Source organism: Protobothrops mucrosquamatus, unplaced genomic scaffold (assembly GCF_001527695.2).
Source record: "Protobothrops mucrosquamatus isolate PMUCROS unplaced genomic scaffold, P.Mucros_1.0 scaffold481, whole genome shotgun sequence".
Lineage (NCBI taxonomy): Eukaryota > Metazoa > Chordata > Lepidosauria > Squamata > Viperidae > Protobothrops > Protobothrops mucrosquamatus.
Window position 1 is genome coordinate 523016 of NW_015386801.1, and position 11992 is coordinate 535007.

General features: G+C 42.9%; 1 protein-coding gene across 1 annotated transcript in view; it reads left to right on the plus strand.

The window, feature by feature from the left end:
- Positions 1 to 11989, plus strand: part of SPEG (striated muscle enriched protein kinase) — a gene marked incomplete at its 3' end in the record, with an annotated part of 116691 nt that extends 104702 nt beyond the window's left edge. Inside the window, 9 exon segments of the mRNA XM_029284274.1 lie at positions 1744 to 2026; positions 3050 to 3110; positions 4982 to 5059; positions 7316 to 7488; positions 8642 to 8668; positions 8990 to 9142; positions 10565 to 10607; positions 10894 to 10962; positions 11966 to 11989. Of these exon segments, the coding sequence (XP_029140107.1) occupies positions 1744 to 2026; positions 3050 to 3110; positions 4982 to 5059; positions 7316 to 7488; positions 8642 to 8668; positions 8990 to 9142; positions 10565 to 10607; positions 10894 to 10962; positions 11966 to 11989 (911 nt within the window).
- Positions 11990 to 11992: the final 3 nt, after the last annotated feature.

An 11992-nucleotide genomic window follows, 5' to 3' on the forward strand; every position in this document is an offset into this window, starting at 1 on the left:
TTCTCCTGAGCTAGCACTGGATAGTAATAATGTGAGATCCATTTCTGTTTTCCAGTAGTGTAGATTCAGACATACATGGTGAACCTGAATTGATATTTCTCATCCTCAAGCATAGGGTTACTCAGAAAAACTGGGTTTTACCTGTATTCCCACTTGATTTCTGAACAATAACTGAAAGTTTTTCCCTAGTCATACTTAAATAGTTACTACTTAAAAGTTACTTAAAAGTTAGTAACACAGCTGTAAAGTGAATCTGGCTTCCCCATTGACTTTGCTTGTCAGAAGGTCACAAAAGGTGATCACATGATTCCGGGACACCGCATCTGTCATAAACACATGCCAATTGCCAAGCATCTGAATTTTGATCACCTGACCATAGGGATGTTGCAATGATTATGAAAAGCAGTCATAAGTCACTTTTTTCAGTGCTGTTGTAACTTCGAACGGTCACTAAATAAATGGTTGTAAGTTGAGGACTACCTATAACTGCATTCCTATTAAGATACAGTTAGTCCTCACTTACTGATTGCCTTGTTTAATGCAACAATTCCTTACATTTACGACTGTTGCAGCATTTCACAGTCATGGGATCACCATTTGGGAACTTCATTAACAAGCAAATAGAGAAGGCAGAAATAAAATCATAAGTTGCAGTCACATGATGTTTCAGTTAGTGACTGTGGCATTTTTTTTAAAAAAATAGCCGAAGGCAAAGTAAGGTTGTCAGCGTGTCAGGGTCACGTGATGTTTCACTTAGCGCAGCGTCCTTTAGCAACCAAGTTGCCGGACACAATTGTGGTTGCTAAGTGAGGCCTACCTCTGGTATCTTCCCCCTTCTTGTTACACCATTTAAATCAGCTTCAAGGTACATAAAACCTGCCAGACTTTCACATCCATAGCTTTGGAGGGGAGTCGGGTGTTTTGCAGTGACTTAAAACAGAGCCAACAGAGGCAGAATAGGGATCAATGATGGAGATGGCCAGTGTGGTGTAGAGGTCAAGATAGCATACTACAAACCAGGAGACCATGAGTTCTAGTCCTGCCTTAGGTACAAAACCAGATGAAATACCTTGGGCACAGTCACCCTCTCTCAGCCCTTAGAACAAGGCAAAGGGAAACCCATTCTGAAAATGTATTGCCAAGAAAATTGTATGAACCTGTCCTAGTTGTCACCAGGAATCATGACTAATAGTATTAGAACAGAGCAGAACAGAACAGAACAGAACAGAATATAATAGAATAACAGAGTTGGAAGGGATCTTGAAGGTCTTCTAGTCCAACCCCCTGCTTAGGCAGGAAACCTTATACCATTTCAGACAAATGGCTGTCCAATCTCTTCTTAAAAACTTCCAGTGTTGGAGCATTCACAACTTCTAGAGGCAGGTTGTTCCACTGATTAAATATATAATATAGTATAGTTTTAACCAATATAGTTTTCGGCTAAAATAAAGGAAAGATGGTCAGCATTTCATTTTCTAGAACTATTTCTACAGTGGCAATGCTTCATAGCTCAAGCCCTATGCAATGTCATTTGACCTATTAATGAATGTGACGCACTGGGGGAAAAAAACTTTTGTGAAATCCTTCAGTTCAGAAGTTTCTTAGTGAGGGCTGGATAACCTGGACTTTGTGCTCTTCTAAGCAGTGCTCCTCATTTCTGTATCAGATCTCCATCCAAACTGAATGTAACTTTTGCTCAACCTCCCCACCTTTTCACTCCATCTTCCACTGGCATGGAGCCAGAGCAGAGTGACATGGCTTAGCAAGACAAGCACAGCAATAAGGAGCATAGTTGCCTGATGTTTCACGATGTCTTGTTTTCTAGGGGAGCCTTCTCATACATGCGGCGAGTGACCCAGAAAAGCACCGGTTTGGCTTTTGCTGCAAAGTTCATCCCATGCCGGGCCAAAGCTAAAAAATCAGCCCGTCGTGAGCTTGGCATTTTAGCTCAGTTGGACCATGAACGTATTGTTTACTTCCATGATGCCTTTGAGAAGAGGAATGCCCTCATCATCATTACAGAACTGTATCCTCTTTCATTTGTAGGGCTGTGTGGGCAGTGCAATGATCTGGGCAATAGCCTGTTTTGGTATCATTTGGGTAGGAGCATGTGGATATGCTCCTGGACATGCTGTTTCTGGTCCTGACATTTCTAAGCATCTATAAGTTAGGACAGGGCTTTTCAACCTTTTCACCCATTGTACCCCTTTTAGGATATGGCAATATCCGAGTACCACCAGTCGCCTAGCAAGGTGTCAAAAACTTGATGACCCCCCCCCAAAAAAGGGAAAAAAGTGATAAAGTACAGGTAGTCCTCGACTTACAACAGTTTGCTTAGTGACTGTTCAAACTTACAATGGCACTGAAAAAAGTGCCCCCCAAGCCACAGCCGAGCAAGATACCTGCCTGCCAACCCGGTGGTGCTCTTCCTCCTGTCCGAGGTTTCCATTGTTGTGAGCATTTCTGTTGAGGATTGGCAGCGGGGAGGGTGTTTGGTTTTTATCCCCCCCGTCTGCTGGGTGGTTGCAGCAGGCTTTGGTCACCTCACATGACCCTGGGACACTGTGACCGTCATAAATATGAATCAGTTGCCAAACATCTGAATGTAAATCACAAGACCCTGGAGATGCTGCAACATTCCAGCTGATTGGTGCTTCTTCTGGGCTCAGCAGAAGTGCCAGGATCAGCGCCGAGCTCCAGCTGGAGCCTGGCGCTGATCCTGGCGCTTCCGCTGAGCCCTGAAAGTCCAGAAGAAGCGCTGATCCTGGTGCTTCCGCTGAGCCCTGACAGCCCTGCAGCTCCAGCCATCTCCCGCTCAGGCTTGTGCGGTGCTGCCACCAGTTCAGCTCATTCCCCTCCCCCGCTACCACTTTTCTAGGATGGTCGTGTACCACCTGCCAGGTGCCAATGTACCACATGTGGTACCCATACCACTGGTTGAAAAGCCCTGAGTTAGGACACTGCCAAGAGAAACGTACTGTGTGGGGCCTCTTCTATAGGAAGCCACTAGCTTTTTTAAAGCCACTGTTTCCTTTAATGGACTCTTTAGCTGCACTGGAGAAGAACTGCTTGAGCGCATTGCCAGGAAGTCCTCTGTGAGCGAATCTGAAGTAAGTGCCAGCTCAAATAATCAATATCGGTTCTCCGAAGCATTTCTACTTGTTCATTGTCCTGGAATTTATTAATTAAAAAAAACAAATTACCCCAATCTTTACCAATAAAGCATCCCAAGTAGTTTACACTAAATTGCCTTTGTGCAAATCATAATATAAACCGTGCAGATCATCTTCCTGTGTTAGATTATATTCAGGATTAATAGATCTAATCAGCAATTAGTAAATTAAAAAGATGTTTAATCTTGTGCAAAAAAGAGAGAACAAAGAAAATACTAGGTGTAGCACTCTATTGCATGTAGCTCAGAACACTATCTGCTCAGTGGTGGGATTCAAATATGTGAACAACTGGTTCTCTGTGTGGATGCCGCTTCCGGAAGTCCATTCTGGGCCTGGGCAACAAAAAATTAGCTACCGGTTCTGCCGAACTGGTGCAAACTGGCTGAATCCCACCACTGCATCTGCTCTACTTTCAGTGCCAGGAAGACCTGGTCAAAAGCCCAAGAAGGATCTTAATTTTGATGTGGCTTTTAAGTATCCAGAGTCATTTAGGTCTTAGGTTTCGTTTGGGAATGGATCAGAAGCCCTTGGAGTTGTTGTTCTCTCTCACCTGCCTCCCTCCCTCCTTCAACTCAGTCTTTACTTCTGGTGACTGCCTGGACAGGTCTATGCAATTTTCCCTCAACATTTTTTAAAGTGATTTGCCATTCCCTCTTCCCAAGACTGAGAGAGAAGTGGCTGGCCTAAGCCAGCCAGTCTCCTGCTTTCTAGTCCAGTGCCTTTAACCATTACATCAAACTGGCTTTTAAAAACTGGTAATACATATTGCAAAAGTCCCCAGAAAATGTTACTAGAACTTAAGCATTAAGCATTTAGGCTATCTCTGCACAGCTAGGCCCCATATCCGCTCTCATTCAAGATTATGAATGTGGTCAGAGAGATGGTGGTGCCATTTCTCATGCTAGATCAGCGGTTCTCAACCTATGGGTCGCGACCCCATTTGGGGTCGATCAACCATTTCACGGGGGTCACCAAGCAAGGCTGTCCGCCATCTTTTTCCCCCTTTTCCGGCAGGTGCCTTACCTCCCTTGGGCTGGGCCAGCTGGTGGTCGGCCTGCTCCATCTCTGCCGCTTGCCAGCTACGCCTCGGCCGGCGCAGGGGGCGGAACCACACATGCGCGGCACTCCCGGGCAGGGAAAGTCCTCGACTTACGACCGGTTGGGTAGTCCTCGACTTACGACCGGTTTAGTCCTCGACTTACGACCGGTTTAGTCTTCAACTTACGACCGGTTGGGGGTCACGGCATTAAAAAGGTTGAGAACCACTGTGCTAGATGAAGCTCCCACTACTACTATAACCTCTGTCTTGTCACGATTAAGGATTGGTTTGCTTGTTATTTGCCTCTATGACTAATCCCCGACAGTAGTTCAACTTTAGGTGACTTCATATGAATTGCATCCTACGAATGGAAATTTAGAGATGGAGATATTTAGAAGAACTGAGGATGCCTCATTTTGAACTTTGGGCAGAACAGCACTCCGTTGACACTAATTTTGGAAAGGTCTCTCCAGCCAAACCAAAACTAGAACAGTGTTCCTGCTCCAACTGCAAACAGGTTATCCAAAAGGATAATAATGCAGAAAGCTGGGCGGAAAAAACAAGCAACACTTGTTCTTCTCCTCCTCCTCAAGGGAAAGGTTTCAGCTAGGCAACCAAAGTAAATTCAGCAGCAGTCTCAGCACAAAGTATTGGATGAGTGAGGGATGGGAAGGGGACGCACCTGTTTGCTTGGCAGTGAACATGGAGTTACATTTGATTATATGGACACCTCTAATGCCATTGGGTTTTCCCCCCCCCCCCAATGCAGATCCGCTGCTACGTGAGGCAGGTCCTGGAGGGAATTTGTTACCTCCACCGCAATGGCATCTTACATCTTGACATTAAGGTGAGTCTGCTCCAGCATGCTTGCAGCCTCACTTGGTTTTCTGAACGTTTAACCTGTTTTGGCATGAAAGTATAATATCCTGGCTAGCTAACACATTCACTGCATGTTACATAAGAACTCAGTGAATGCAGTTCTCCTCTCTGCAGAGACAGTGGAAATTACAAGCTAAATCTTACTTTGGGTTGGCTAGCATCTTACTTTGGGTTGGCTAGCAACACACACAGAGAAACCATATGTCAAAATGGGCATGCCTTAATGTTCCATGATGCTAGCTACAATCTAGCAGGCATGCATGGCAAGTCCGTAAATAATTCAGTTACTTAGGAGTATCTGGAAAAGCGTATTGCTTTCCTAGGCTTTGGATCTGGGGTGGTTTCTCTTACTCTTCATTGTTCAGCAAAAGGAAGAAGTAGGCTGGATTTACTCTCAGTTGGGGCCATGTCACTTTTCTACCAGATCTGAGTGCAGTAGGTTAATGCAGTGTTTCTCATCCTCAGAACTTTAAGTGTGGACCCCAGTATGCAGGCTGGGGGATCCTGGGAGTTGAAGTCCACGTATATTAAAGTTGGTAAAATTGAGGAATACTAGGCTAATGAATGGTCTGTAAAAAAGTTCTGATCAACATAGGAAATAAAAGCCAACCGAAGTTAATGTTAACTTGTTTTCTGAAAAAAAAAGGTTCCAAAGCTAATGACGAGACTTCACCTTTGAAAAAACAATTGTATATAAATAGAAATAATGATTTTCTGTTTCTTCTCTCTCTCCTTATTTCTAGGGCTATATTGCCTCAGATATAGTATGAGAGAGTGAGAAAGGGCACAAACAAAATCCAAACTGGGTGGTTTTTATCTTTTGTTCATTTTCTTTTCCTTTTCATCTCCTCTTATGAGTTAGTGAGGAAGCAGCATTACTCCTATGGCTAGATATACAAGCCGATTCCTAGCAGAGGCATCTTAAATTAAGCCGAGAGGATTAGAAATTCCGCACCCCTGGCCTATCCTTTTAACAGGACTGAGCACAGTGCTTGTTGGGAAGTGTAATTTGAATAGAAGCAAAAAGGAGCAGGCCTTGAATGGCTGAAAAAATTTAACTGCTATTGTGCAAGCTTTTACTTTTAAAATAAACCTTATTGAAATTTTGCCTCACGTCTATCAAACAGAATAAAGTGGGCCTTCAGGAACACAGGCATTGCAATACTCTTTCTCATTTCAAGATGGCAACCACTTTTATGAACCATTGCCTCAAATTACATTGCTAAAGGTTGCAGAGAAAAGCTAAATGGATATGTAGGAAGAATTGAAGTATGGTTTGCTGGTTTGGCTGCTATTTGATGAATGGTAGAATTGAAATGGAGTCACCATTTTATTCACCCATGTCCCGTTTTTTTTCTTCCTACAAATGTTTCTAAGAGAACAGGATAACATAGAAATAGTATTTCAGCTGTTATATGAATTACGCCTCCTGTGGCAAGTAGGCACTAAGTTGCATTTACTGGCAAAATTTCAGGGAGTTCTAGAAAAAACAGAATTCGTGAAGGTGGAATATAACCGGTAGAGAAAGAAGCGTACCAGCATTTTGAGTTAATATTACACATTTGGAATTTCGGGAGCAGATTGTAGAATTAATCACACAAATGGTTGACATATAAAAATGGCCAATCATAAATAGTTTTCTTTTGGAAAAGAAACTAGAGCTTTTTCTCCTGCTTCCTACGTTATGGTTTTGGGTTTTTTTCAGGTTTTCTTGCCTATGGCACAATTCACAGTTTTGGCCTCCTCTTTTCTTTCCCATTATCAGATTTTTGTGATATCAGAAATGGAAATGGTAGTGTGGATTTGGAACGGTTAATTAGCCCTGAAGCAAGGAAAACTAATAGCTCAAAAGCATTTTTGTCAAATTGCAGGAGCTTGGATTGTTCAGCATACTGGGGAAAAATGAAAAGTTGCTTGACAAAGGAATTTCTGAGAGTTTCTAGTAAAAGAAGGTTTGGCATTAAAGGTTTTAAGGAAGATATGGAAGAAACAAAATTGATGGTAATTTCTATTACTTTCCCCAATTTTGATCAGAAATAGACATTAAGAAATGCACTTTTATCAGTGTCCATGGGCTGAATAATGCAAAGAAGGTGTAGGAAATCCTCTGGAGAATTAAGTAACTGTGGTAACCTCTGGTCAGCTAACAGGAATCTAAGGTCTGGTTTTGACTGGAATGCTATTTTAACTTTTTAAAATTATTTCCTTTTTGTTTCCCCCGTAGCCTGAAAACCTACTGCTGGCTGAACCAGGCAGTGATCAGGTGAGAATCTGTGACTTTGGCAATGCCCAGGAACTGACTCCAGATGAACCACAGTACTGCAAATATGGCACCCCCGAATTTGTTGGTCCTGAGATTGTCAGCCAGAGTCCCGTGTCCGTGGTCACCGATGTCTGGTAAATTGGGGCAACTTACACATTGTGATGTTTATCTTTGTGTGCATCCCTGAATGTAGATGTGGAGAAGGGACTTAAAGAGTATCATCTAGAGCAGGGATGTCAAACTGCCGGCCTGTAGGCCGGATGCGTCATGGCGAAACCGCACCCACCCCATTGCCAGCAATGGAAAAAAAGTCACGATATGTCGCAACACGTCACGTGACGTTGCGAGTTTGACACCCCTGATCTAGAGGTTTTAAGATATTGGAAAACAACCACAACTCAAAAATGGCTCTAGGGCGATGACTGCTTAGGGCAGTGATGGCAAACCTTTTAGAGACCGAGTGCCCAAAAACTGGCCCCGCTCCTTCTCCACTCCCTGCCCTGCCCCTGCCCTGTTGCCCTGCTTTGCCTGCCCACAGGGCCACTCACCGCCTCCAGGGCCCGCCGCAGATTGCCCAGGCAGCCCAGCAGCGCCAATGGTAGCCACACACCCTGCCTGTGTCCCGCAGCATCAACTGTGCATAATGGGGCGTGAGGCAGAGTCTTGTTCACGCTGCCTGGCTGCCATGTCCTTGGCTGCTCTGCTCCACGTGGGCCACGCTAGGGGGTGACTCTCCTCCAGGGGGGCTGCTGGTAAGGGGGTCATGGGGGGAGGCGAGGCTGGGGCAACAGCATGTGTGCTCACAGAGAGGGCTCCGAGTGCCGCCTCTGGCACACGTGCCATAGGTTCGCCACCACTGGCTTAGGGCAATGTTCTTGTATTTCTGCTTAAGATCGCTAGCTTCATGAAGAGCCTGGGGGATGGAGGTGATGGGAGAAAATGCCAAATGGCTCAGTGCCACAGATTATTTAGCATTCATAATTTCGCCGTCGGGGTGACATAAATCAGGTTTTTATGTCAGAACTGAAACCGCCTTGGGAAATGTGAGACAAGATCGCGGAATGAGATCATGCTACACAGCATTCTTCACCATGCTAGAATGTGCTTGTTTGAATTAAGAGTTGGATTTTTTTTCCTTCAAAACCTTTAAAAAAAAAATCCCAGGGACTCAGAACCCAGGACTTCTGAATTTATATTGATCAGCTTTTTTTAGATTTTCCAGATATAGATACCATCACTAGATGTTCTTATCAAAGCAGTGAAATTCTCTCTCATCTCTCTTTACAGGCCTGTGGGAGTCATGACATATCTATGGTAAGCCCCAAGTTTGGGGAGTTAATCCAGCACTCAGAACCTTTCCACCTCCCATATAATAGTGAATATGTGGCACAATGAGCAAGATTGGGGTTTTCCCTGTTCATCTGATTATAGTCTGGCCTGGCATTCATTTCTCTTTGGAGGGTTCTCATGCTGCAGATTATGGCTTGGGGAAACTTTGAAAAGCTACTACAATTTATTGGCGCCACTCTAGAATTGTTTGCTGTATGCATTGAGCAGATAAGGAAGCCCCAGACTTTATCCCACAAATGCCTTTTGAGCGTCTGCTAAGGATTTGCTGACTGTTCCCTCTCCTAGTCTCACAGGGATCTCCCCATTTGTGGGTGAAAATGACAAGACCACACTCATGAACATCCGCAACTACAACGTGGCCTTTGAGGAGAGCATGTTCACAGGACTGACCAGGGAGGCCAAAGGCTTTGTTATCAAGGTGCTGGTTAATGATCGCCTGTAAGTAATAGTTGCTACAGGGGATATGGTGGTCTGTGTGTGTGGGTGTAAATTGCATCACTTCCCCATACTAATAGACAGGGGTTGAAAGGAAACTTCTCCCAAAGTCACAGGGCCACAGGTGAAAAAAAGCTCTGAATAGGGTGAAAACAAAATCCAGACATACATTACAGATAATTCAGAGTTAAAATCCTAAAGAAGACAAGTGTGTTGATAACTGATACTTTCACTGCAATTTCTTTGGCCACCCATTAAATGAATATACAGTATGTATATATGTTACGGGGTGAGCTCCCATTACTTGCCCCAGTTCCTGCCCACCCAGCAGTTCAAAAGCAGGCAAATGCAAGTAGATAAATAGGTACCACTTTGGTGGGAAGGAAAACAGCATTCCGTGCATCTCAGCATATACCGCTAGTCAGGTTGGCCACATAATCACAGAAGTGTCTTTGGACAATGCTGGCTCCCTTGGCTAAGAAATGGAGGTGAGCACTATCTCTTAGAATCAGATACAACTGGACAGAAGAATCCTTTACTTTTACCTTTATTGTCATTTGATCTTGTCTATTAATAAAACAAAAATCAAAATTCAAGGTGTTTTAAGCGAGATTTATTATAATCATCCCAAACTTTGGGACTTTCAAGTGCCTTTAAAAAGGTAGAGAACTTTTCATAAAGTCAGTTGATTGGAGCCTCAGGAAGGATTGAATGAGTTTATGAACTTTGTTTTCTCTCAGTTATTCATTCTTTTGCATACTATTGACCTCAGTTCTTTTAAAATATTTTTTGCTAAATTTTATATGAAGTTCAGTGAATATTTCCCCAGATATATGCATGGGGATGTGGCATTTCGGAGATGGCTAATAAGTATATAACAACCCACCTCCTCCTTGTGCATACTTTGCTCCCTCCCTCTCCATCCATATCAGTTTTATTTTAACTGAATTTTAAATTGAAGATCCCTCATAACTGTTTTAGTATTTTAATAGTGCATTTTAATTGTGTGTAAGCTGCCTAGAGTCACCTCTGGTGAGATGGGTACCATACAAGTTTAAATGAACAAACAAACAAACAAACAATAAAGCAAACAGTTTTACCTCAGATGCATATTCTTACAAACATTTTACAGATTTTTCCTTAATATTTTAGCAAACAATGTCACAACACTTAAAACCATGCATTAACCAGGGTTATAACGTATGACATTAAATAAAGTCACAGTCCAGTGAGAAATAATGCAATTTCTTTTCCACCCCTGGAAAGTTGTACAAGGAGAAATTCTCCTTTTGATAAAACAAAGAAGGTATTCAGCTGGGGTTGACCAAATTTGCTGGAATGCAGCCAACTCCAACTTTGTTATTTCCCTGTACTAATGAATGCCACTTAATCTGCACATTAATCCTTCTTACCTTTTCCAAATAGGAGGCCTAATGCGGAGCAGACCCTGGAGCATCCCTGGTTCAAGGTGAGTCCTATTAAAATAATCTGCCTGCCTCTTGGGAAAGAACTGGGGAGCCTATTTGGGGGTCTCTCTCTCTCTCTCTCTCTCTCTCTCTCTCTCTCTCTCTCTCTCTCTCTCTCTCTCTCTCTCTCTCTCTCTCTCTCTCTCTCTCTCTCCCTCTCCCTCTCCCTCTCCCTCTCTCCCTCTCCCTCTCAGAAGCCCAGCAGGCTTGGGCTCCTCCCATAAACACTGAGAACAAAACTCACCGTGTCCAGTTGCTTCACTCTTTACCACCCATTTTCCCTTCCAGACACTGGCCAAGGGCAAGAGTATCAGCACAGATCATCTCAAGCTGTTCATATCTCGCAGGAAGTGGCAGGTAAGGAAAAAATATCTCCTAGCGATGTGGCGGCAGTTCTTTGGTGGTTTGACTGGGGGTTGCCATTTTGCTCAACCAAAAATAATGGGGAAAGAAGGAAGGAATGAGACAGAGAGATTCTACTAGGCATAATTCCAGCAGCTCACAGCTGCTCTTCAAGAAAAAAATGAATTCCGTTTCTGACATCCATGCTGTACTTTAGAAAAATTCATACGGAGAAATGGGAAAACTGAGAAATCCCAGTAAATTGCAACCATTTGTAATCCTTGTGTTCGTTTACAAATTTATTATTAATGCATGGCATCACAGAGGCAAAAACCCACTTTTCCTCTCTCCCAACACAATTTTTCATCCATACCCTGATGTTGTAGGAATAAGCCCCATTAAATACAGCAAAACAAAATTCTGAATTATATTTTATATATCTTTAAAGTATGCGGTGACAGCATTCAGAGTAACGTAGATTAAAAGTAGCTAAATTTGATATTAAATACCATAAAACAATGAATTAGAAAAGTAGTGGATAGCCACTAATTAGAAAAGATCAAAATACAGAATTGCACAGCTGGTCAATGACCTTTAATTGCAAATCTAACTTCTGATAACCAAGAATGCTGATAGGTCATGTACTTTTTATTCTCTATTATATATCACACTTTTCATGTGTTTTTCATGGACCTCTTTAGAAAACATTGATGCAGAAAAAGTACAAACGTGGTTTTACATGTTTGTAGAAGACATATTTGCTTTTTCCAAGGCTGACCAAAATTGTGTTGTTTTAAAGATGGGCCACTTATTCTGTTTAAATGGGTCTTGGAAAAAATATTTTAACCTAGCAAATATTTTGCCTGCTTAAGTCTGTACAGAACAGGATGGGGGATATTATTACTGGATAGGCACAGCAACCAAACCTATAAGGTGGAAGAGATGGGAGATTTCTACATTTTTGCCTGAATCCCAGCTCACTCTATCTCTCTGTCCTTCCTATACTTTTTTTACACAGCGCTCCCAGATTAGCTACAAGTGTAAC